The 23,226-nt window shown below is 52.0% G+C and overlaps 2 protein-coding genes across 8 annotated transcripts in view; one reads left to right on the forward strand and one right to left on the reverse strand.

Annotated features, from left to right (window-relative positions):
* Positions 1-847: 847 nt before the first annotated feature.
* Positions 848-4,048, forward strand: LOC102972472 (sulfotransferase 1A1). Of its 3 annotated transcripts, none has more exons than XM_007084062.3 (8): positions 848-992; positions 1,724-1,899; positions 2,006-2,131; positions 2,223-2,320; positions 2,739-2,865; positions 2,963-3,057; positions 3,539-3,719; positions 3,850-4,048. In XM_007084062.3, exons 2-8 carry the CDS (start codon positions 1,752-1,754, stop codon positions 3,960-3,962), a joined length of 888 nt encoding a protein of 295 aa, XP_007084124.1. In that variant the 5' UTR covers positions 848-992; positions 1,724-1,751; the 3' UTR covers positions 3,963-4,048. The 3 variants fall into 3 exon arrangements, with proteins under 3 accessions (XP_007084124.1, XP_007084121.1, XP_015393818.1); XM_007084059.3 differs by having other exon boundaries at positions 849-992; positions 1,716-1,899; XM_015538332.2 differs by lacking the exon at positions 848-992 and adding an exon at positions 1,584-1,634.
* Positions 4,049-4,210: 162 nt separating this feature from the next.
* Positions 4,211-23,226, reverse strand: part of SGF29 (SAGA complex associated factor 29) — a 32,446-nt gene continuing 13,430 nt past the window's right edge. For 4 of the 5 annotated variants that reach the window (XM_042971739.1, XM_007084069.3, XM_007084068.3 and 1 more), the window contains 9 exons: positions 15,135-15,223; positions 12,671-12,746; positions 11,903-11,975; positions 6,895-6,959; positions 5,851-5,980; positions 5,631-5,777; positions 5,381-5,416; positions 5,128-5,290; positions 4,211-4,416 (listed from right to left, as the gene is read on the reverse strand). In XM_042971739.1, coding sequence (XP_042827673.1) covers positions 4,300-4,416; positions 5,128-5,290; positions 5,381-5,416; positions 5,631-5,777; positions 5,851-5,980; positions 6,895-6,959; positions 11,903-11,975; positions 12,671-12,746; positions 15,135-15,223 — 896 coding nt within the window. In that variant the 3' untranslated portion in view covers positions 4,211-4,299. Of the gene's footprint in view, positions 4,417-5,127; positions 5,291-5,380; positions 5,417-5,630; positions 5,778-5,850; positions 5,981-6,894; positions 6,960-11,902; positions 11,976-12,670; positions 12,747-15,134; positions 15,224-18,118; positions 18,274-23,226 lie in introns of those variants that run through there. The other variant, XM_042971740.1, reaches the window with a different exon arrangement.

The raw sequence follows: 23,226 nt of genomic DNA on the forward strand, positions 1-23,226 counted from the left end.
TGCTTGGGGGACACACTCTTGACTCAGAGCCCATCCAAATCCAGTGCCCAGCTTGACTCTGGACTTTAATACAAATAGGAAGGACAGAGGCCAAGAGTGCGGTGGAGGCGGGGGGGCGGGGGGATACTCTACCCCCATGGGGCCCCGTGGCTCTCTAAGCCCCAACTCCTTCTTGTCTCTGTCTGCAGAGCCCCTTCAGACCCAGTGAGAGAAAAGCACCTTCTGGGGGCCATGGTTCTTTTACCAACCATGAATGAATCTCCATGAAATCCCTTGGGAATCATGAAGCTGGACTCACTCCCAGGGTTATTAGACTCGGCATTCTTCCTCTCTTTTCTGCTCCACCCCAGACTCTGTCATGCTGCCCACCCACATTGCTCTGTACTGGCCTTGCTGTCAGAGGTCAAGAGTAACAGTTTTTAGAATCCCTGGGCTGCTGGGGGCCTGTGTGCCACCCCCAGCCTGAACCTTTGGCATCTCCAAGACTGGCCTGGAGCCAGCCAGGAAGGTGAGTGACCCTGCTCACGGGAGTGTCCCATTTTTCCTCTCCACCCTGCCCCCTCTCAACTGGCTGGATCCATTAGAAAAAGCTGTTGGTTGGCCCGCCCTGCAGGGGTGGAGTTTGGAAGGCAGGTCAGGAGCCAGGATTACAGCTCAAAAAACCCCCAAAAGACAAAAATGAAAGCTTATTGGGCTCTGTTGTCTAGATTCACTCTTATTTTCTGCATGCTAAACCCATATCTTGGATTTTCAGGTCAGTCTAAGCTTGGCTCTGGCTAAGGTGCTGAGGAGGGGAGCACAGGGGGGCCCTCCCACTCTAAACTCCACCCTTTCCTTCCTGGAGGACGGCCAGATCCCAGTGCTGGCTCCAGAGACCTCCCACTTTGGCCTTAGAAACGCTTCAGCTCAGAAAGCAAGTCTGTACTCCCCACAACTGCAGCCAGTAAGCCACAGCACAAAGGAGCCACAAGGCCAAGATCCAGAGAGGTGTGGTGAGTGCTGGGGTGGGCTGGGCTGGCCAGACTTCCCTCACTTGGCGTCGCTAGCTCCTCTCTCTCCAGATCCTCTCTCTCTGCTGCTGCCTCTGATAGCATGGCATCCTTGTGCTTTCCCTCGGGAAAGCAGTCTGCCAACTGCAACCCGGTCCGAAACCCCCTTCCGTGACTCCTCTCTTTTGCTCATCTACATCTCAGACTTTAGCCCCTAAAGGAAGCTCAGTTGCTCAGCTGGGTGTGTTTATCTCCGAGCCAAGATGGAGTGTGGTTGGACAAGTGGGGTCACAGGCTGGCCTTTGGGATGTTTCCACATGTGAGGGGCCCAAGGAGCTCCAGGGGACGACAGGGCGAGGAGGCCAGTGCAGTAGGCCAGGGGCTGAAGCAGGAAGTAGTATGAAAAAGAAAACAGGCGGGGACTTAGGACAGGCAGCCTCTAGAGTAGTTTTCTCAAGTGCACACTGGAATCTGGAGAGCTTCCCGAAAACTGGGATTGGGCCCCCAGAGTGATTTAACTGGATTGGGGTGTGGCCCCAAGCTCTGGGATTTTTCAGGCCCTTCAGGTGAAGGTGCAGCCGGCGTTGTGACCCTCTGCAGGTTACGTGTGGCTTTGGACCCCCGCCCCCGTCGCTCGCTAGCCTTGTGAGTGGGGGCAAGTCACCCAGCCTTCAGTCCCTTATCTTAAAGCAAAGGTTTCAGTAGATGGCATGTTGTGATGTTAAGGGAAGTAGGCTGCACTCTGGCCCCTGACGCAGCGGCATGGAGCTGGTCCCGGACACCTCACGCCCGCCACTGCAGTACGTGAAGGGGATCCCTCTCATCAAGTACTTTGCCGAGGCACTGGGGCCACTGCAGAACTTCCAGGCCCAGCCCGATGACCTGCTTATCAGCACCTACCCCAAATCCGGTAAGTGATGAGGGCCACCCACCCCTCTCCTGGGCCACAAGTCCCGCGTTGGGCCAGCAGGGGGCCACCCGCAGCCCTGTCCGCCTCCTCTTTCCCTGCTCTCCAGGCACCACCTGGGTGAGCGAAATCCTGGACATGATCTACCAAGGTGGCGATCTGGAGAAGTGTCGCAGGGCCCCCGTCTTTATCCGGATACCCTTCCTTGAGTTCAAGGCTCCAGGGATTCCCACAGGTGTGCAGTAGGGCTCTAGGGCCACGTGGAACGGAGGGAGGAGGCAGGACTGGGCTCTAGCTCGGCAGACCTTTCCCTGCCCACGGCACAGGTATGGAGGTTCTGAAAGACACACCGGCCCCACGAATCATCAAGACGCACTTGCCCCTGGCCCTGCTCCCTCAGACCCTGCTGGATCAGAAGGTCAAGGTGAGTGGCAGAGGAAGCCATCCCAGTTTTGGTCCTGAGAGGAAGGTCTCATCTTAAGGCGGGAGGCTGTCTGCCCCATCCTGTGGTAGAAGTCGGTGAAAGTGAGCCTCCTCTGTGCAGAGCTGTGAAAGGCAGTCTTCTCTGCAGGCCTCCCCAGGCCCGCAGAGGAGGGGGCTGGTGACAGTGGGGCACGCCTGGTTCCAAATCTGGGTATGGCGGCACTGAGGGGATTAGATTAGCATCAAATAGGGTTCCAGGGACACAAACAAGTCAGCCTCTAAGCCAGTTTCCCCTCTGGTCAGACCAGGGATAACTTCCCTCGCAGGGATGCTGTGAAAGGTGGAACATCCAGTGCCTGGCTCACTGTGTGGTGATGATGCATGTGTGTGTGTGTGGGGGGGGTCGTCTGCCCCTCCAGGTGGTCTATGTTGCCCGCAACGCAAAGGATGTGGCTGTCTCCTATTACCACTTCTACCGCATGGCCAAGGTGCACCCTGACCCTGACACCTGGGACAGCTTCCTGGAGAAGTTCATGGCCGGAGAAGGTGGGGCTCAATCTGGAGGAAGGAGTGGGGTGGAGCTGAGCAGCGGTCAGTCAAAACTAATGCCAGCTCTGTGTCCCTGCCCCTGCCCTTTCCCCAGTGTCCTACGGGTCCTGGTATCAGCACGTGCGGGAGTGGTGGGAGCTGAGTCATACCCACCCTGTTCTCTACCTCTTCTATGAGGACATGAAAGAGGTGAGGTCACCCGCTGCCACTTCTCTCCAGAGAGCCAAGAAGCCCACGGGGACCTGCCGAGGCCCTCTCAGCCACCTTCCCCATGGCAGCCCCCACGTCAGTCCCCGGGACCCCCCCGGCCCGCCTTCCCGCCCGGGACATGGAGCTGCGGTGCCACCCGGGGGGCAACACTGTATGGCTCGTCTCAGACCGGAGCGACGCCTCGCCATCCACTGGCCATTTACTGCTGCTGTTCTCCCTGGGGCCAGAGTTCTGAGAGACGACTGTCCCTGCCCTCACCTGTTGGGACCCAGGCAGAGCTTGTTACAGGGTCACAGGGCGGCGGCAGTTAATGTGCCTCCAGGGAAGGCAGGCCCAAGGAGCTGGGGCTGGGAGGGCCGGAAGCGGAAGCGGCCAGGTCCCCCAAGGGGTTGGGAGGCCCCCTTTTGTTTGCTCAATGAGCGATCCCAACCTCTACTGAAGAGCCCCTCTGCTGCTCCAGAACCCTAAAAGGGAAATTCAGAAGATCCTGGAGTTTGTGGGGCGCACCCTGCCAGAGGAGACCGTGGATCTCATCACCCAGCAAACGTCTTTCAAGGAGATGAAGAAGAACCCCATGGCTAACTACACCACCATACCCCCTGACATCATGGATCACAGCGTTTCGGCCTTCATGAGGAAAGGTGAGCGCCCAGGCGGCTGGCCGGGCGGGGAGGCAAGCGTGGAAGCAGAGCGAGAGCTGCCCGAGCCACCCAGGGCTGCCTCTGCCGCCAGGACGCACAGCCACGCTGCCCTTCTTCCTCGCGCCCACAGGCGTCGCGGGGGACTGGAAGACCACCTTCACCGTGGCCCAGAACGAGCGCTTTGACGCCCACTATGCGGAGAAGATGGCGGGCTGCAGCCTCCGCTTCCGCACGCACCTGTGAGTGGTGCTCCCCGAGGCACGCCCGCGGCCCCACTGCTGTGACCCGGCCTGACCCTGGGGTCGAGAATAAAATTCCGTTTGTGTTAACACCCTGAGTCTCTAATGCGAGCAAAGAGCAAACCTCAACTGAAACTAAATGCCTGCTGGGACCAGATGCGGCCATCTCCTCCGCGGCCTCCAATTCCCCAACTTGTCCTGTCAGGAGGAGGGGGAGAAGGGCCTGGAAAAGCAAAGCCAAGGAGACATGGGCAAAGGGGAACAATATTTATTTGATCACAAAATCTTCTGTTGCAGTCCCCTGTGAGGACGGCAGGAGATTTGGAGTCTGCCAGCCCACTTCACTTTTTCTTGGGCTCCTTACAAGCCACCACGTACCTCTGGGCCACATTGAGGGGAGGGGAGTAACCATCCGCATAGGAGGTGTCTTCAAACAGGACTGAATAGTCATCCTGGGGCTGCAGTAGGGGGCAGACAGGAGGGGCTGGTCAGAGACCCCCAGACGAGGCCCTGTGCCGAGAATGAGCAGAACCTCTGGGGCTCCCAGCCTCTCCTGTCCCCAAGCTCGCTCAAAAAGTCTAGATGTTTGAACCTAACCCCTGCTAGGACGGAGTTCTTTTCTCAGCAACAAAGAGCAAGCAGGAGGGAGACTTACTGTCTATATGGGGAGATCCTACATAGAGGATCTGGTGCCTTTTGAGGACCCTCTGTTAAGGGGATCAAGGAAAACCCAGAGGGCAGCAGGCAGGAATCCTGGAGGAAGAGGGGAGAAGGGCCTTTCCCCCACCATGAGGTGAAGGGTGACCAGCATGAGGGAGCGCAGCCGGGGACGGAGAAAGGGCCCCGGCACGGGCCTTCCCATCTCAGGGCTGCCTGTCGAAATGCGCAGGTGAGGTGAGACTAGGGGACTCGTGGGTCACATTCCACTCAGGGCCTGCTGGGACTCTGAAGGTGGGAGAGGGGTTGGCTGGCACTGGCGTAGGGGGCAGGGCCGGAGGGCAGCTGCGGGGCAGTGTGAGCAGGAGACAGGGCAACGCACGGGACCCTCCTAGCTCAGAGAGGCTGGAGGAGGTGGTCAGGAGGGGAGGGAGGTGGACGGTGACCCCATGACCCATGGGGTCAGCCCAGTCGTCGTGTCCTGTGCGGCCTCTCCCGTGGGGGCTGCTTACCCGTTGTGGGGGCGTGTGGATCAGGGCACGGTAGAAGCAGGTGGTCTGCGGATACAGGGCCAGTACGAGCTGCTCCTTCTGAAATAAGGCTTCAGGGTCCGTCTCGGGGTTGGCCTTCCACTGGGGCAGTGGGATGATGCGCCGCCGGCTCAGGGTATGTCTCCTGGGGGAAGGGGGGCTTAGGTCAACCCGCGGCCAGGCGGGGGCTCCTTCCCAGCAGCTTCCACGGTCCCGCCCTGACCAGCACACTCACTCTTTGCCTTCTTCGTCGATGTCATCTACCTCATACCTGGCGAACGAAAGGAAAACGGTGGATGCGGGGAGGTGCGCCAAGTCGGGGAGCCACGAGCGGGGCAGGGAAGGGGCCCAAGGAGCCTGCTCCACACACCGTCCCCATCCCCACAGGCACCCGGAGGGAAGCCCTTCTCCCATCCTGCACGTGGGGGAGGGGCAGCCGCGCAGGTGTAACGGGAGCGCAGACGGAGGCGTGGGTGTCGACTCACTTGTTGGTGGCATGGCTGTAGCTGACCACCTCGGCCAGGATCCACTGCTCGTCCCCATCCACAGCCTTTACCCGGGCGGCCACCTTGTCTCCAGGTTTGGCCACGTAGTCGCCAGAGGCTGGAATGGCCCCACAGAGGGGCGGGGGCCTAAGGGTGGGATGAGGTGTTAGGTCCAGCCCCTCCCACTTCTCAGCTCCCTCCACCCGGGGCCTGCCCTCACTTGTCACCAGGCTTCCCGATCCACAGGGGCAGGGTCATGGCCGACTGCTGCAGCAGGGTCATCAGCACCCCCCTGCGCATGGTCTTCCGAGGGGGCTCCGAGTCATTGTACAGGCCCGCAATCTTGGCCGCTGTGGGAAGGAAGCGAGCCCCTGAGGCACCAGGGACAGGGCGCCTCCCCCAGGCCCACCCGTGCACTGGGCTGCCAGTGGCGTTCGGCCTGGAACCCCAGCTCCCGAGTTAGCAGCAAGGGCCCAGATGGGATCCCGGCCCCTTCCGCCAGATGCCCGCGGAGAAACACTTGCGGACTACTCTCACGGACCGGTGAGATGTCGGGTCAGGGGGGTCCCTTGGTGTGAAGGACGAAAGAGGGCAAAAAGGGGGGCTTCTGAGATGCTGGTCACATCAGATGTTCGGTCAGTGAAAATTTCACAGAGCTGTGTGTACAATTAGGTGTGCTTTTCTACTGTTAGAATGTGCTGTTACTCCACATAAAGGTAAAAGAACTTTAGGTTCCTCGGTCGGACCCTTGACCTCCTCAGGCATGGCACCACACACCCAGTCAACCTCACACGGACCCCCCCGCTGGCGGCGTGACACGTTTGACGGGGGAGGCGACTGCCCGCTGTGGGCTCACCGAACGTTACGGTAAGAGAGGTGGGAGAGCCGGGGCGGCCTGGAGGGATCTGGAAGCCAGCACCTGTGTAAACTCCATCCTAGGACGGCCCTCACAGAGCAGCCAGGGTTTACGACAGAAAGAAGTGCGAGTGGAGGTAGCGGGAAGGAGGCACCTGCCCAGGCACAGGAGGAAGGGAGACGAGCACGGGTGGGGGGATGAAACCTTCCAGGTCTGCACAGGGACGCTGGGGAGCCCCTGCCTCTGAGCAGGGGAGCGTCTCCATTCCCTCCCAGACCCGGGCTGCGCAGATGCGCTCCCCCCACCGGAAGTCCACGGAACGAGCACACAGGGCTGAGGCTTCAGGGAGCCGTGGCTGCTGCTCTCAGAAGCCTCACTCAGCCTGGTCAAGACGCATCTCCGACTCACCGATCCGCCTTTCCTCCAACAGAGACTTGATTTCTGCTATCTTATCTAGAGCTTTCCGGAGGATACTGAGGGTGGGGAGAAGGGAGAGAAGGCGTCAGGATGAAGCACAAAGCACAGACTTCCGTCTCTGCTTACAGCAAGCTGGGTAACTCAGATCAGCCCTACTGCCAAAAACTATAAACCCTAAGTGCTTATTTATTTATTTCTTAATGTTTATTTTTGACAGACAGAGAGGGAGGAGAGGAGAGGAGACAGAATGTGAGTGGGGGAGGGGCAGAGAGACAGGGAGACACAGAATCACAAGCAGGCTCCAGGCTCCGAGCTGTCAGCACAGAGCGCGACGCGGGGCTCAAACTCATGAACTGTGAGATCATGGACCTGAGCCAAAGTCGGACGCTTAACCGACTAAGCCACCCAGGCACCCCTATTTCTTTGGTTTGGTTTGTTTATTTATTTTAATTTTAAGTAATCTCTACACCCAACATGGGTCGGGGGTCAAACCTCCAATCCCAAGATCAAGAGTCACGTGTTCCACTGACTGAGCCAGCCAGGCACCCGTGTTTTTTTAATTTTAAAAGCATAAAAGAACCGATAAGGTAGTGAGAGGAAGCAGGCCAAAGAATCCAAGAGAATCGCAGAGAGGCAAGCAAAGCAGAGAGAACTGCATCTGACAAAGCCTGAAGAAAGCATGCTACAGGTCTGGCTGCTCTGAACAGTCTGGAGGTTCGCAGGGTGGAAGTTAAGGCTCGGGGTCTGCCCACGCTGGGACGTGTAAAAGGAGACACTCCAGAGGATTGTGGGGAGTCCTCTCAGCTCAGAGCAGGGGTATGGGTAGAAGGAATCTGTCTCCGAAAGGCCACAGCCCCAGTAAGCCTCTGGAGTTAACTTACGGGGTTCCAGAGTGGTTGGGGCCCAGGCAATCCAGCAGACTGAACACAATTCTCGCTGGAGGAAGATTTCTTTATCCTAGATCTTGAGGACTCTTCCCCCACAAGTATTTCAATAGGACTAAGCAGCACAGACTCCATTTTGGGTCATTTATTCTCCTCTCCCATAGCTATTCCTCTAGTAAACCTTTAGTAAATGCCCCTGTAGTTCTGAAGGCCTTCATTTAGCAGGAGGGAGACAAATAAGAACACAGCACGATACAGCCTCGCAGCTGTGTCCTGCTGGGTCCCAGGCTCTCGTGGAGCTTGTCAGGCAGATGGAGTGGGGCAGTCCAAAGCAGGGAGGGGTGGACATGTCACCTGATATGCCTGCAGCATCACAGTTCAGCGCGGCAGGCACAGGACACAGGGAGGGCTCAGCCAGGGCCACTGCAGGCCGGGAGCACTGGGACACAGGGCAGTCAGGCACCAGGACAGGAGGGGAGTAAAAGCCAGGAGGCCAAAGGGAACCTGGGAGTCTGACCACTGCTGCTGGGCCTGTCTGAAGAACACAGCTCTATGCAGTATGTCCTAAGCTGTACTCTGTGAGACATTAATGGAGTGGGTCTCAACCACATCAGAATCCCCTGGGGCGCTTTAAGAAAAAGAATCCCAATTGTTGTGAACAAGGACCATAAACAGATGCCAAAGCTGAGAGACAGCTTGACCTGGAATATTTACATAATCTCGATGACCTCCCATAAGAGACTTACTAACTACACAATGGAAAACGGCCATAACCCTGGAAAAAAGTGGACGAGACCTCCTTCCTATGGAACAGGTCAAGACTAGAGCGCCACCTCTGGCCTGCAGCCTGGAACAACATCTACGCCGCAAGCGCCCGCAGCCAACGGTCAGCTGTCCAGGGCCCCGCACCTGGTGCGGAAGGACCGTCCTCAGACCACAAATCATTCTCTCCTCTGGGGACCTGCCGTGTTAGCCTGGGAGTCGTTCAGGCCCTTGGGAAGCTAACCTACACCTCTGCCTGCGCCAGCCGAGCCAGGGCAAAAACCATCTTCCCCAGCCGGAACTCGGGGTGGTTGGAAGCCACGGTCTGTGGCCAAAGTATCACTGAGGACCCCGTCCCTCCCACTCTTGCGGAAGGCCTTTTGCACTAAGGCTAGAAAATGATTTGCTCCTGCCTGGAATGGCTGCCTATTTCTGGAAAGTGAAATCTTTGATCTTGTTGCCCTCTGACCCCCACAGCCAGTGTGCAACCTCAAGCCCTTTAAAAAAAAAAAAAAAAAAAAAAGAAATTGTTAACTGAAGACACAGGCACTTTTCCATTTTCTGCAAGCAGGAGGATGAAACCCAGCCGGGGGGCAAGAAAGAGCATGTGGAGGAAAGTGCAACAGCGTGTCAAGGAGTCAGCTAGCGGCGTGTCATGGGACTAACTCCTGACGCTGGCTCTTGGCGCCTCTTCAGTTTCCTGAGGGCTTTAATTAACCTGCTTGGAGATGTATGGGTGGAGGAGAGTGTCGCGGGAACACACCGTGACATGTGTTCCCCACCCAGACTCCCAGACTCGGAGCCTCCCGCAGGCAGGGTGGCACTTCGCCCCCTCATGTGCTCCCGGGCCCAGCACGGCACCCGGTGCTGACAAGGACTCAGAGTCTAGTGAATAAATGTACGAACTTTTGACAGTCCGAAAAGTAAAGTGGCAGAACTGCAAGAGGCTGGGCCCTGAAATTAGGAAATAAGCTTCTAAGTGTTTAACTCCCGGTGGGTCAATGGGAGAGAGGAGCCCACACCAGACTGGTTTCTGAAGCAGTCACTTTCCCAGCAGTTAAGCTTGGAAGGGCCATTTGCCTTTTACTCTCTAATGTGCGTGTCCCTCTAACTCATGCCAGCCCAACTCCAGTGCAGGTGAGCGGGAAAGGGCCCGACTATGGCCAGATGACAAACTTGCACATCAGGGAGAAGAGGCGGTGGGGAAGGGTGGGCTGGAAGGCCGGCTGGCGGTCAGAACGCTCCGTGCCTCCCCCCGGCCTGTGCCTCCCCCTGCCTAAGTCAGCCCCACCTTTTGTTCTCCTCCCCAGACCAGCACAGGGAGCCCAGCTGGTGCCTCTAAGCTAAAAAACCCTGGGATCTTCACCTTCCCCTGTCCCAAATGATTCCAATTTTATTTTTTTTAATTTTTTAAAAATGTTTTTATTTATTTTTGAGACACAGAGAGACAGAGCATGAGCAGGGGAGGGGCAGAGAGAGAGGAAGACACAGAATCTGAAGCAGGCTCCAGGCTGTGAGCTGTCAGCACAGAGCCCGACGCAGGACTTGAACCCAGAAACCGTGAGATCATGACCTGAGTTGAAGTCGGACGCCCAACCGACTGGGCCACCCAGGCGCCCGATTCCCCCAATTTTATTTCAGAATCTGCCCTTGAACCCCCCCTTGCTTCTCCATCCCCACAGCCACTGTCTTGGCTCAATCCCATCACCACCTCTTGCCTGATCTCCTCACTGGCTCTGAATCTCACCCAGTCTACCGTCCACACAGCAGCCAGAGGTTTCTCTCCTTTTACATCCTCACTGGCTCCCTGTGGCCTCCAGGATAAAACCCAGTTCCTGGAAGCCCTCCACATGCTGCCTTGCCCTTCCCAGCCACACAGGACTGGTTCTCAGTCCCCCAGTGCGCATGCCCAGCGGGCACTCTTCCACAGCCTCCACACACTGTCCCCTCTGCCGTGTCCACCTGCTGACCCCTACTTCAAGTCTCTCCTCCTCCCCGCGGCCATCCCGGGCCTGCAGGCACAGTGAGCCCACCTCTGCTGGCCCATCAACCACACTGTCCTGTAACTCTTTTCTTAGGGTGCCTCTCCTTTCCGGACCGTTTGCCCTTGAAGGCAGGGTCTTCGCTATCCTCGTGTCTCTACATGGGGATGGCCAGCACCAGACACAGGTGCCGGCAAAGGTTTGTAAAACAAAGATGACAGCAGGCGACGAAAATCTGGGACCATGAGCGCAAGGCAGGGTGTGCTCATGAAGAGCCTGACGGGAGGAGAGGAAGATCTGGAACCACTAGAAATGTTTAGGGTGCTGGCCATCACCACATGTGCAGGCCAGTATTTAAACGGAGCCCATAACTCATTAGTGAGTTGTGAGATTAATTTCCTGGGTAACAACCAGCATTTAAAAAAAACAGAACAGAGGATACCTGGCTGGCTCAGCCGTAAGAGCATGCAACTCTCGATCTCTGGGTCATGAGTTTGAGCCCCACACAGTGGGTGTAGAGATTACTTAAACAAAACAAAACAAAACACACACGCGCACGCACACACACACACACACACACACACACACACACACACAAAGACATAGTAACAGTACAAACTATTTCTTGTTCCAATTCTATGATATATGTGCATATAAAATAAATGTGAAAAGACAATCATTAAACCATTCTAGCATGGTATCCAAGAATATGGACTTTGGGTCTAACGTTGGGCTCCCCCACTTACTAGCTGTGTGTCTTTTAGCAGATTATGGAACCCCTTGTGTCTTAGTTTCCTCATCTGTAAAATGGTGGCTCTGAGCATTGAGATAAATACATAAAGTACTTGGAATAATGCCTGGCACAGTAAGGCCAAAAGGAGTCTTTATTAATATTATTAACATGATGATTATGTCTTTAATATTATTATTATTAAGCCACAACAGAGAATGTATTTCCTACCACAGGTAATGATCAGAAGTTTGAAAAACACTGGTTTTAGGCACTATATATACAACCATCTCATATGCTGACAGTTCTGTAGATGGTTATTATCCCCATTGTAATGATGGAGCACTGAGTCTCGATGGAAGGGCCTGCTCAAAAGGTCACTGCGGCTGGTAAATGGCAGTGCTGGGGTCTGGTCCCCACCTCACTGCCATCTACAAAACAGCAGGGCTATCGGGAAAGAGAGGTCCAAAAGTGGGTTCTTCCCCTGCTAGGGAAGGCAGGCCCCCAGGGGCAGCCTGGGGAGTGGGAATCTGCTTATCCGTGGCAGGAAAGGCGGCTGGGGCTGTGTTTTGTAGGCTTCTGGAGCCCAGCGCACGGGCGGGGAAGGGGAGATGAGGGCAGGGCGGTGGGACAGTACTCACTTGCACTCCGCCTCCGCATCGGCCTTGGCGGTTGTATAGAGCCCACGCAGCTTTGTCCGGTAATAGGGAGAGACTGCCAAGTGAACAGAGAAAGAGGCGTGGGCAAGGGGCAGCTGGTGGTCATGTGGCCCTGCTTCCAGTACACCCAAATCAGACTTCCGGAGGCTTACAGAGGCCACGGGCCAGGGTGTGAGCTTTATTGGGTCAGAAGTGCTCTCTGAGGCAGATGCCCATGTTCGACGAGTTCACATTTTCATATGGTACAGATCACATCATTACATGTCAGGAGAGGACTTTCTAATCTCTGCCATCTCATGACAGAAAATACGTATCAGCACAGAGGAAGACAGACAACAACTCTCAAAGCTGCTCAGGGTTGGAAAGCACCGACCCAGGAGGCTGAGCATGAGGGCCGCTGGGGCATGTGCAGTGCACGGGAGGGAAGCTCTCTCTAGAAAACACCAGCCTACTGGGGATGCTTGTGTGCCCAAAGGGGTTCCCCTGGATGCAGCCTCATTTCACTGACGTCCCAGTCCCTAGAAGTGGGGGATTTTAAGGCTCCTTAGTGCTAGGTCATCTGCTATCTGTTTCCTGGGTCACCATATATCACACAGCCTAAGGGAAAACTGTCCCTCTGGCCAAGGAGCGGTTCATTTCGGGTTGTGTAGGTACATGCAAAAATCCTGTCCAAATCCTGTCCGACACTAGTAACAGTCAGGTTCCCTGTCTCGGCCCATACCCCTTTCTCTTGTGAGCCCAGCTACTTACTCTTGTTCTCTGTCTGCATCCGCTCATGGGTCTTCTGGATGTTCACTAAGTTGTGTTCGCTCCGTGAACGCTCTTCCTGCAAGGGTGAGGTCAACAGGCATGAGGGCGGCCCTTTATCCTGCTGTGCCACCCCGCATCCCAGGCCAGAGGCCCCAGAAATATTTATACCGGCATCTCCTGACCCTTACTTTTCAGGTTACATCCCACTACAAAAGACTTCATTTGGGAAGGAATTTCCGGGAACCGCTCCCTTCTGGGCCACATGACTGTGTGGTGCATGGCTCCCAGGAGATGGGTCCCTGTGTAACTATAAACCTGGATGACCGAATGCTTGGAGAGGACCCTGATTATAATGGACCAAAGTATAGCAGCGGCACATCCAATATGCCGTGCACAAACACACACCACCCTTATTTTTGTGAATGAAAAGATATCTTTTTAAGTGGAAAAAAAATGGCTTTCTGATAGGATTAGAGCAGCAGGCATCACATGGTGGGTCCAAATTCCCCTGGGGAACCTTCTCACCCTGAGGTGAGGAAGGTTTGGAGAGGCCATTTGATACATTCAGGCTAAAATACATCTACGTGTGGCCGCCATACATCCAGTATAGGGGACCCAGCATTTTGGAGTATGAAATAGGTCTCCTCACTGCACCCAGGCCAGTAGACAACAATGGCAACAAAATGCGTGCTGGACAAAGTACACTGGCCCACAGACAGAAAGGGTTTTAGGGGAGACGGGTGCTAGTGTGCGCCTCATGGGACAATTGAATACACTTTTAAGGAGAAGTGGCATTCAGAGGAAGACTGATTAGTAAAACGAACAGACTAAGGTGAGTTCTCTGGTAGGAGGAAGACAAGGAGTGTGTGTCCACCTGGAAAGATGAGGAGGAGTTAGTGTCTTGGGCCAGGTCAATCCAACAGATAGTGCTGGATAATTCACGGACCCATGTGTTGTTGGGAAAGGTTTGCCACCCTGCCCCTCAGGGCCTCTTGGCTATTTTAATCTAGACGGGGGGCTGCGGCAGCCATGGGGCAATGGCCCTCCATTCTAGCCACTGAGCTCCAAGGACACACCTAGGGGAAGCACGCGTTTCTAAACCTGTGGCGGCCCTTCTAGGGCACCTGTACAGGGCTTTTATAATTTATATTGATGCACCATGACTGCCTTGATCCAAGAACAGATCAAAATAAGACATCCTGAGGTACAGCTGGCAGAGGTAGGGCTGTTACTTTGAGTATCGCTTAGGTCCTTCCCATAGGGAGGAGGTGAGCCCCGGTGTACAAGGGCACACAATGAAAACCAGTCTCTTTTCAAGCCTGTGAGCTGCAACAGGGTGACTGGCTTTGTCACCAGAACCCAGAAATAACTGAATCGTGGCCAACCGTAACAAAGCAAATATTGTAAAGTATACTTTTATTGTCCAGGGCATTATCTAGTTAAGTACGATATCTAGTAAGTGGGCAAGGCCAATTCCGGTGGGAAGGCATAAGAAATAAGTCTATAATTCTTACTAACTTGTTCTATAATGAAACTGAATTCTACCACGACCATAGTTCAACAATGTACCACCCTGGTATCGCCAGTAAAACTCAACTGCCTTACGTAAAGAAGTCATATGATAATTCTGGTACCAGTGCCCAAAGGAACAGTTCGACACAAACGTATTATAAGGCACAAACAGGAGTGGATGAAGGGGCGAAATGGGTAACCAAATTAGTATAAAAATATGAAAATGTATGTAATGGCTCAATAGGACAGGCTGTTTCTTGAAGTCTATCCCGACCCCACACCGGCTCCTCCAAATGTTAGGCATACTCGTGTTGACACTGCTGCTATAGCTGATGTAGAAATGCTGTATTAAATGTAGATGCTCCGATATCATTTCACTCTAAGGGAGCCTAGGCCAAGGGCTGGGGACGGGGGGCTGTGCCGGAAAAGTTGAACTCAACAGGCCTGTGTTTTCAGATCTTGCATATTCCAAAAAAGTTTTGGCCCTTGACCAGCTCCCGGGAGAGAACCTCTGCCTGCACCCCTGGAGTATCCTGCCCAGTAAGAGTATCTGTGTTCAGCTGAGATAAGAGGGTGGAGGGAAAAGAGGAATGGCCATAATGGATACAGGGCATTTTTGTCAGACGATGTCAACGTTCTGAAATTGATCGTGGTGACGGTGGCACAACTCTGTGAATACACCAAAACCACTGGAATCGGACACTTGGAACGAGTGAACTAGATCTCAATACAGCCGTTATTAAACAGAAAGAATCACAAAATCCTGCCCCTGATAGAAAATCCAGCAGGAAGGGTAGTTATACCCCCACATTCTCGTTCTTAAAACGCATTCTTCACATCACCTGGGCTCCTGCACGTCCAATCTCTCTGAACACAACCCTCCCCACCCCCCACCCTCCACCCCTGCCACTCACATGCTGCCCTCCAGGAGCCAAGGGCTACAGCTTTTTACCTGGGTTTGTTTGATCAGCTGATGGAGCTCCGTGAGAAGTTCTGCAATGCGGGAATCAGCAGACACCAGGGCCATTGCATACGGGGTGCCTGGGGTGGAGAGGAATAGGAGAGAACCCTGTTAGTGGCTGTTACGGGTTCATCGTGTCCTCCAAAAGGTATGTCGAAGCTCAGAATGTCAAATGATGACCTTGTACCAGAACATACTAAAACTACAGGAATTTCATATAATTTCTAGAACAGTTACAGCATTTACCCAAACAACATAACCTTTATCATCATCTCTGTGATACAACTTCCCAAGTAGCTTACCATACCAAATAAACCAGCCTAATCAGTCAAAAAGACTTTATCTAGAGTTTGAATCTTGGGAAGTTTCATGGTACATGCCTAAACAGGATCGTAGATCACTATAAAACTCCATATTTAACTAACCAAGCTGACAATAAGAGATCATTTCAATCTTAGTCATGATTACATACAAAGTTCTTTTCAAAGATTTGCCTTGACAAACCTTCTACAACTTTCTTTTTCACTCAGGCTTTGTCCTAAGGCTTCTCTCTCTAAATAAACAGTCTCATTTTAGGACAAAATTACTTTGTTTTTCCTCTCAACAAAATGTATTCTCATTTCTTGTATCTTCCTAACACATTTCCCACTTTCCTACATACAGAGTTGAGTCTCTTGTTAAGCATGCTTTGTTGAAAGATTGTGCTATGGGAAAACATGTTTTTAGAAATTATGAACTATATTCATAAATTTGCCAATCTAAAGAATTCTGGTGTAGCAGACAGTTCACAATTGGTTACTACTTCATGTTCACTGGAAACTAAGGTTTCTAAGTTAAAATTCTATTAAACATAATTAAGGCTGATGGAAATGATGAGGAAAGCAACCCTGTCAGTTTCTCCACAATAAGAAGCCAAAACCACAAACCTACGTTCAGAAAACAATGCTTTAGGTATTTTACCTTATTTAGAAAGGTTATGGATATCCAATGAATTCAATCCAATTTATCATTTAACTTAGCAAAACTTTAAAACTTTCGGGTTACTGGGGCACCTGGGTGGCTCAACCGGTTAAGCATCCAACTTTGGCTCAGGTCAGGATCTCATGGTTTATGAGTTTGAGCCCCACACTGGGGCTGACAGCTTAGAGCCTGGAACCTGCTTTGCATTCTCTGACTCCCTCTCTCTCTGCCCCTCCCCTGCTTGCATGTGTACTCTCTCTCTCAAAAATAAACATAAAAAAAAATTCATGTTACAAAAGATCTTGAAAGCCATTAAAAGTTTTACCTAGAAACCTTTTCATTTATTCAACCTACCTACTTGTTCGTAACCATCACCCACGAAAGCTTTATGAGACAGTTCATGAGGTCGAGCCCCACCTCAGGCTCTGTGCTGACAGCACAGAGCCTGCTTGGGATCCTCTCTCTCTCAAAATAAATAAACTTAAAAACAATAAACAAACTTAAATGGACTTTCAATCAAAATATGTTGCACCTGTGCCCACTAAAAGTCAATCAATCTGCTCCGCACTGTCCATGTTGCTTGGGGTACCTGTGGGGAAATCTGAGGGGTGGTTTAAGTCCAAGGGAACCGTCAGGCCCCTTCTTGCCGACCTGGGACGTGTTTCAGTTTGAACCTCATAAGGAGGCGGCCCAACAGCTTGGAGTGCTCTCCGCTCCGTGACACTGGGAGTAGGACCAGAAACCACTGGTGCCACAGGCACTGAGGAAGGTGCAGGAGCCTGTTAGGTAAGCCTTGCCTAGGGTGGAGGGTGGTGCCGAAACAGGAGGAGAGGGAGGAGGAGGCAGAAGAGGCGAGGTGCTGCCTGCAAGGCTGGAGGCGATAAAAGCCCAAACAGAAGAAAGAGACTCCCGGTCACCAGACAGGAGAACAGATGAACATTTTCTTTCCCCCAACAAAATGTGAAAAAAGGCAGTCCAGTCTGGCCAGACAATACAGGGAACCCCCTTGAGACAAAAGGAGTTTCAAAAGCTGCTTGGGAATATTCCTTAAAGTCCCCATCCTGAGGAAGACCTGTAACAGACAATTGGCTCCGTTTATCACAGCCATTAACCTGGAGACGAAGGAGGGAGACGCCTCCACGTACAAGGATCAGGCGACATTCATCCAGGTCTCTCAAGACAGATTTCAGATCTGACACACCAAAGCAGCAGCAAAGAGGAGACGAGTAACTCAGGAAAAAGAGGGGGGGCTGTACAGGATCCTGGCAGCAACCTGTTTACAAAAGAGACAAGGTGGGTGGGCACACAGGACAGAACACAGGCTTGTGGCGGATTAACAGAAGAACAAGGCCTAAGGCAGGTGAGCTGATGGTGCATTGAGGAGTGGAGGAGGTGGGTGTTCTGAGGCCCCCTAAAAGAGCACGGACAGATCAGGGTTTGGGTACAGATCCGTAAAAGCCTGACCATATGGGATTTCGGTCTATTTTTCTGGTCAGACTTCCCCATTCTTTATACTGAGGCCAACAATGTTACAAAGAAGCCGACGTGGGAAGGAAGCATACAAGGTGCCAGGGTCAAACTGGTTGTAGCTTCTCAAGATGTATCTCAAGGCGGGGTGGGATGGGATCAAGGATTTAGAGGAAAGAAAGTTGACAGTCTCCTGGGCTAGAGGCGTCCCTGCTGAACCCCAAGAGCACCACCTTGGAGAGTCTGGGCCCTGGGACATCTCCCTGGAACCATCACACTATCATCCCTGATGCAGGTGGGCATCCCCAACCTGCTGCCCTCTTTGGCCTAGCGTGCCCCCCAAGAGGGAACCCCTGCCCATCCTTCCTTTCAATCAACATGGGTGTCCTTGGGAGAGACAGGAGAAGTCTCCCCTGTACTGAGATATAATCTGGCATACTGGAATTTTTTGTTTCCTTTTGAGGCCTTTCCCCAGGGAGATCAGAAAGAGAGAGCAGAACAAAGAGTGACTAAGCAACTGTCCAGCACAAGGAAGGTGAGAAGCTCACCGATGAAGACGGTCACTCGACCTGCTGTTACCCTGTCCCTTCGTGGCTGCCGAAGGTGTTGCCATGTGAACTGGGGAGACCCCGATCCCTGGAGCCTTGACCCAGCCAGACCCAAAGTGGATGCTGAAGGTTCTTGGTCTTGTCTCAGGAAGGAGCTCAGGACAGACATGCAGCACAGCAGATGAGTAAAAGAAGTGGGGAGGGAAAGGTTATTAAAGTGAAAAAGACACTCTCGAGATGTGAGAGCAGGCAAGCTCGAGAGAGTGAGCTGCACGCCCTGGCACTTGGGTTTCTATCTTTTGTTGGCAGTGTTAACTAGGGGGCAGTATTTATTCTTTGGGGTGGGGAGTAGGGTTCGGCACTTTTTCTTTAAATCCAAATTAACTCCATTGTGTTAGGAGACGGGGAATCCTCTGGGACTGAAGAAGCTGATCCCATCCATCGTTACATTAACTAAGAGTCCTTGACCAAAATCTCTCTCGGCTTCTGAATGGCATCCTGTCAGGAACACTGCTGAAGCTTCCTGGGGTTCAGGGCGGCAGGAGGCACCCTCCCCTGACTGCTCTGACACCCCTGTACTACTTGAGGAGGGATGTGGGCTTCCCTCCACTTCCCCTATTGCACCCTAACCTGCGGTAGGTGCGGGGAGATGGACTGAAATGCCGCAACCGTTGAGGCTGCCTCTTTCCATTTTGGGGGAGTCGGTAGGCTTGGTGACCAATAATGATACCCTTCGTAAGCCTCTGGATCTAGTAGTAATGGATGGGGTGGAGGTCCTGGCCTTTGTTTAGAAGGGGCAGCCATTTCATATCAAATTACGCATGAGATATCTAAGGTAGAAGTACCTTTACCCTGAGAGCAGGACCAAGAACACCAAACAGTCGATGGGGAAGGTCAAATGAGAGACATGAAAAGATGGCAGTGTGGAACTCCTACCTAACCCGGGCAACTTTCTCATGAGTTTCAGCCGTCAACCAGTCCCAAGGGAGGGGTCCCCTGTTGGGTGAGTGCCCCAAATGGGAACAGCTCCCACCTGTCCCTTTCGGGAAGCACACAGGAAGATGTATGTTGAATTTTATGCTCGAGGGATCACACTGGGCTATTTAGGGGGTCTTAAGGTTGGCAGCCACCCTAATGACAGGTATGGCCATCCCATGCCCAAGAAGAATACAAACATTATAAAAAACAGCAAAATAGGAGCTCCCGGGTGGCTCTGTCAGTTAAGTGTCTGACTTCGGCTCAGGTTATGATCTCATGGCTCCGGAGTTTGAGCCCTGCGTCAGGCTGTGTGCAGACAGTTCAGAGCCTGAGGCTACTTCGGATTCTGTGTCTCCCTCTCTCTCTCTCTCTCTCTCTCTCTCTGCCCCTCCCCTGCTCACACTCTGTCTCTCTCGGTCCCAAAAATAAACAAACACTAAAAAAAAATAAAATAAACCAGTAAAACAGGGAGAGCTTGATTTCTGACCAACGCTGTTACAGCCAAGGTACCAGTGTCCAGCTGGGGGGCAGAAGTTTGTCCCTCCCTGTAGTGTAGCCACAGGCACAGGTTCTCTCCTGAGCACTTGGACAAGGCACATTCTGGAGAGTCATACTATTCAGGACATCTCCGAAAAAGAACAAGTAAGAAACAAATACTGGGGGTAAAGAAGACTTACTAAGCCGCACTGAAGCTCCTGGATTTCTTTCATCACTGTCCCCGTACAGGCTACCAAAAATTATGTGGGGGTAGAGGCCAACAGTAAAGAAAGAATTCTTGAGCCGCTGACAGTGCAACTTACTAAGTGTATTTAAGTAGCATGGGAACCCGACCCATGGGCAGAAGGTGCTGTACTTTTGCTGTGTGAGGCTGGTGGTTATATATACTCAGTAATCAAAGGGAAGGAGGCATGCTGGGAATATCAGATTACCAAAATTTCTTTGAATTTCTTTGAATGTCTACTCGTAAAACTACTTTTGCAAGATTCCTTTGTCATTCAGTTCGATATTAACTATTGGAGATATAGAGGCAGTCGTGAGACCCTTACAGAATGTAGTAACCAGCATGTATTTGATCTTTATCAAAACTATGCAGGCTTTAGGTCAGCTTCCTGAATAAGGGTAAACATCTTCCTGCTTCTGTCCCTCATCATTTTCAATGCAATCCCAGCTGGCTTCTTTGCAGAAATTAACGAGCTCATCCTAAAATCCAGTTGGTAACTCAAGGGATCGAGAATAGACAAAACAATCTCAAATATAAAGATGTTTTCCCAATTACAAAATGCACTACACAAAGCTATAGCAATCAAGGCGGTGCAGTACGGGCATAAGGATAGACCTATCGATCAATGACACAGAATCCAGAGACCAGAAATAAACCCTCATACCTACGGTCAATTAATTTCCAACCAGGGTGCCAAGACAACTAGAATAGTCTTTTTGACAAACCGTACTGGGACAACTAGGTATCCATATGTAAAAGAATGAATTTCGACCCCTTCCTCAGACCAAAATGATCTGGGGCACTTGGGTGGCTCAGTCAGTTAAGCATCTGACTTCAGCTCAGGTCATGATCTCATAGTTCATGAGTTCGAGCCCCACATCAGGCTCTCCGCTATTGGCACGGAGCCTGCTTTGGATCCTATGTCCCCCTCTCTCTCTGCCCCTCCCCGCTTGTTCTCTCTCTCCCAATAAATAAACTTAAAAAAGATTTGAATAGACAGTTCTCCAAAGAAGATATATAAATGGCCAAAAAGTACATGAAAAGATACTCAATATCACTAGCCATCAAGAAAATACAAGTCAAAACCACAAGGAGGTATCATTTCACATTAAAAAGAGACATAACAAGTGTTGGTGAGGATGTGGAGAAATCCTACGAATGGAGGAAAGTGGTATTGTTCACACAAAGGCAGATATGATTCAACAATAAAAGGAATGAAGTATGACACATACTACAACACAGGTGAACCTTGAAAACCTTATGCTAAGTAAAAGAAGCCACACACGACAGACTGCATTACCTACTGTACGATTCCATTTAGATGAAATATCATCTAGGTAAATCCACAGAAAATGGCGGTGGGGGGGGGGAGTGTGGTTAGGGGGAAAGGGACTGTTAATGAGTACGGGGCTTTTTAGCCAGGGGATGACCACGTTCTAAAATTGATTGTGGTGACAGCTGCACAACTCTGAATATACTGAAATTCACTGAGTTGTTAATTTTAGATAGATATACCTCCCCACGCCCAGCCACCAGCCTCAGGTAAACACTAATCTATTTCTGTTTCTATAGATTTTTTTAAAATTTTTTTTAAATATTTATTTTTGACAGAGAGAGAGAGAGACAGAGAGACAGAGAGACAGAGCATGAGTGGGGGAGGGGCAGAGAGAGACGGAGACACAGAATCCGAAACAGGCTCCAGGCTCTGAGCTGTCAGCACAGAGTCTGACGCAGGGCTTAAACTCACGGACAGCGAAATCACAACCTGAGCTGAAGTCGGACACTCAACCGACTGAGCCACCCAGGCGCCCCTCTATAGATTTCCCTATTGTGCACTTCATTTATTCTCATTGTGGAATAATATTCCTCTGCTTGCATACACCACACTTTGTATATTAATCCAGCAACTGATAGACATTTGGGTTGTGTTCACTTTTGGCTAATGAGAATAACACTGCTATGAACACTCATGGACAAGCTTTTCTGTGGACGTGTTTCCATTTTCTCGGTCTATACCCAGGAGTGGAGCTGCTGGGTTGTATGGTAACTCTAGGTTTAACCTTTTGAGGAGCTGCCAGACGGTTTCCAAAGTGGGCGCACCATTTTACATTCCCAGCAGCAAAGCACCAGGGTTCCGATATCCCTACATCTGCAGCAGTGCGTGTAACTGTCTTTCTGATCACAGCCCTCCTAGTGGGCTTGAAAAGTTAACTAGCGGTTTTGATTTGCATTTCCCCCATGGCTAATGATGCTGAACGTGTTTTCACCTGTTTATTAGCCATTGGTGTGTCTGCTCTGGAGAACTGCCCTTTACCCATTTTTATTGGGTTGTCTTTATTTTTGTCTTTGAAATACATTTTTAAATGTCTATACAGTCCAATTTATCTATTTTTCCCGATTGCTTGGGACATAAGACACGTTTTCCCACATGCAACACTATTTTTTGCCACCACAGCTTTACATAATACATTTTAATACAGGGAAGAACATGTCCCTTAAAAAAAACAGTCCAGCTGCATTAGCTAGAATCGCATGAAATAATGGATCTCAAGTTTAGAGAGTTTAGACATTAGAAGCGTACAAACTTGAGAATGATCAGCATGAAGGAACTGATCTGCTGAGTGAGAAAAGAGGAAGGAGAAAGACCCCCCCCCCCCACCCCAGTGAGCTACAACAAAGGTGAAGGTGTGGACGGAAGGAGAGCTCAGTGGAAAGATCCCAAGGAGGATGGATTCGCGTGGAAAAGAGTTGTCTCTCCCGCTAAGTAAAGCAGGGACCCTGGGTGGAGCCACCTGCCGTGGACCTGCCCACACCGGTGCATGGTAAAATTGGGGCGAGCCCCACAACTGGACGGGTGCATCTGACTTTACGCTGTGCCACCACAAACACCGGCGGCAGGCGTGCCCACAATGCTGTCCCGTAAATCGGTGTCGTTCCCGGCAAGTCTGTCTGACATTTCAACCTCTCTCTCTCTTTCAATGTTTTTGCTGCTGCCCTCAGGCCCGGGTCTGAGCCCCCCTAGCTGAAGTCCCAAGTTCCCACTCTGGTCAGAAGAGAAGCCAGAGACCCTGTTCCCACCATGAACAGGACAAGCTAAGTGCAGCAGCACCGGTCACCTCTGCGCTTAGTGAAGAGCAACCCGTCATCTGTGTTCTGAATCCCATCTCCTCTCGGGACGGCTGACGCCCCTTTCCTATGCCGTATGGCACACGAGCATACTTTAGGAGAGCCCATCTTAAAAATTAAAATATGTAAGAGCTTCCAAAGCCCACACTCCCCTCCAGCTCCCCACCTCATCTCTTCACGGCAAAACTTCAGAAGTGGTCCAAGCCTGTGCTTCTAGTCCTCGCCCCCATTTGACTTCGCAACCCACTTGAGTCTAGCTTCTGTCGTCCCCAGCCCAGCAATG

This window comes from Panthera tigris, chromosome E3, assembly GCF_018350195.1.
Source record: "Panthera tigris isolate Pti1 chromosome E3, P.tigris_Pti1_mat1.1, whole genome shotgun sequence".
Lineage (NCBI taxonomy): Eukaryota > Metazoa > Chordata > Mammalia > Carnivora > Felidae > Panthera > Panthera tigris.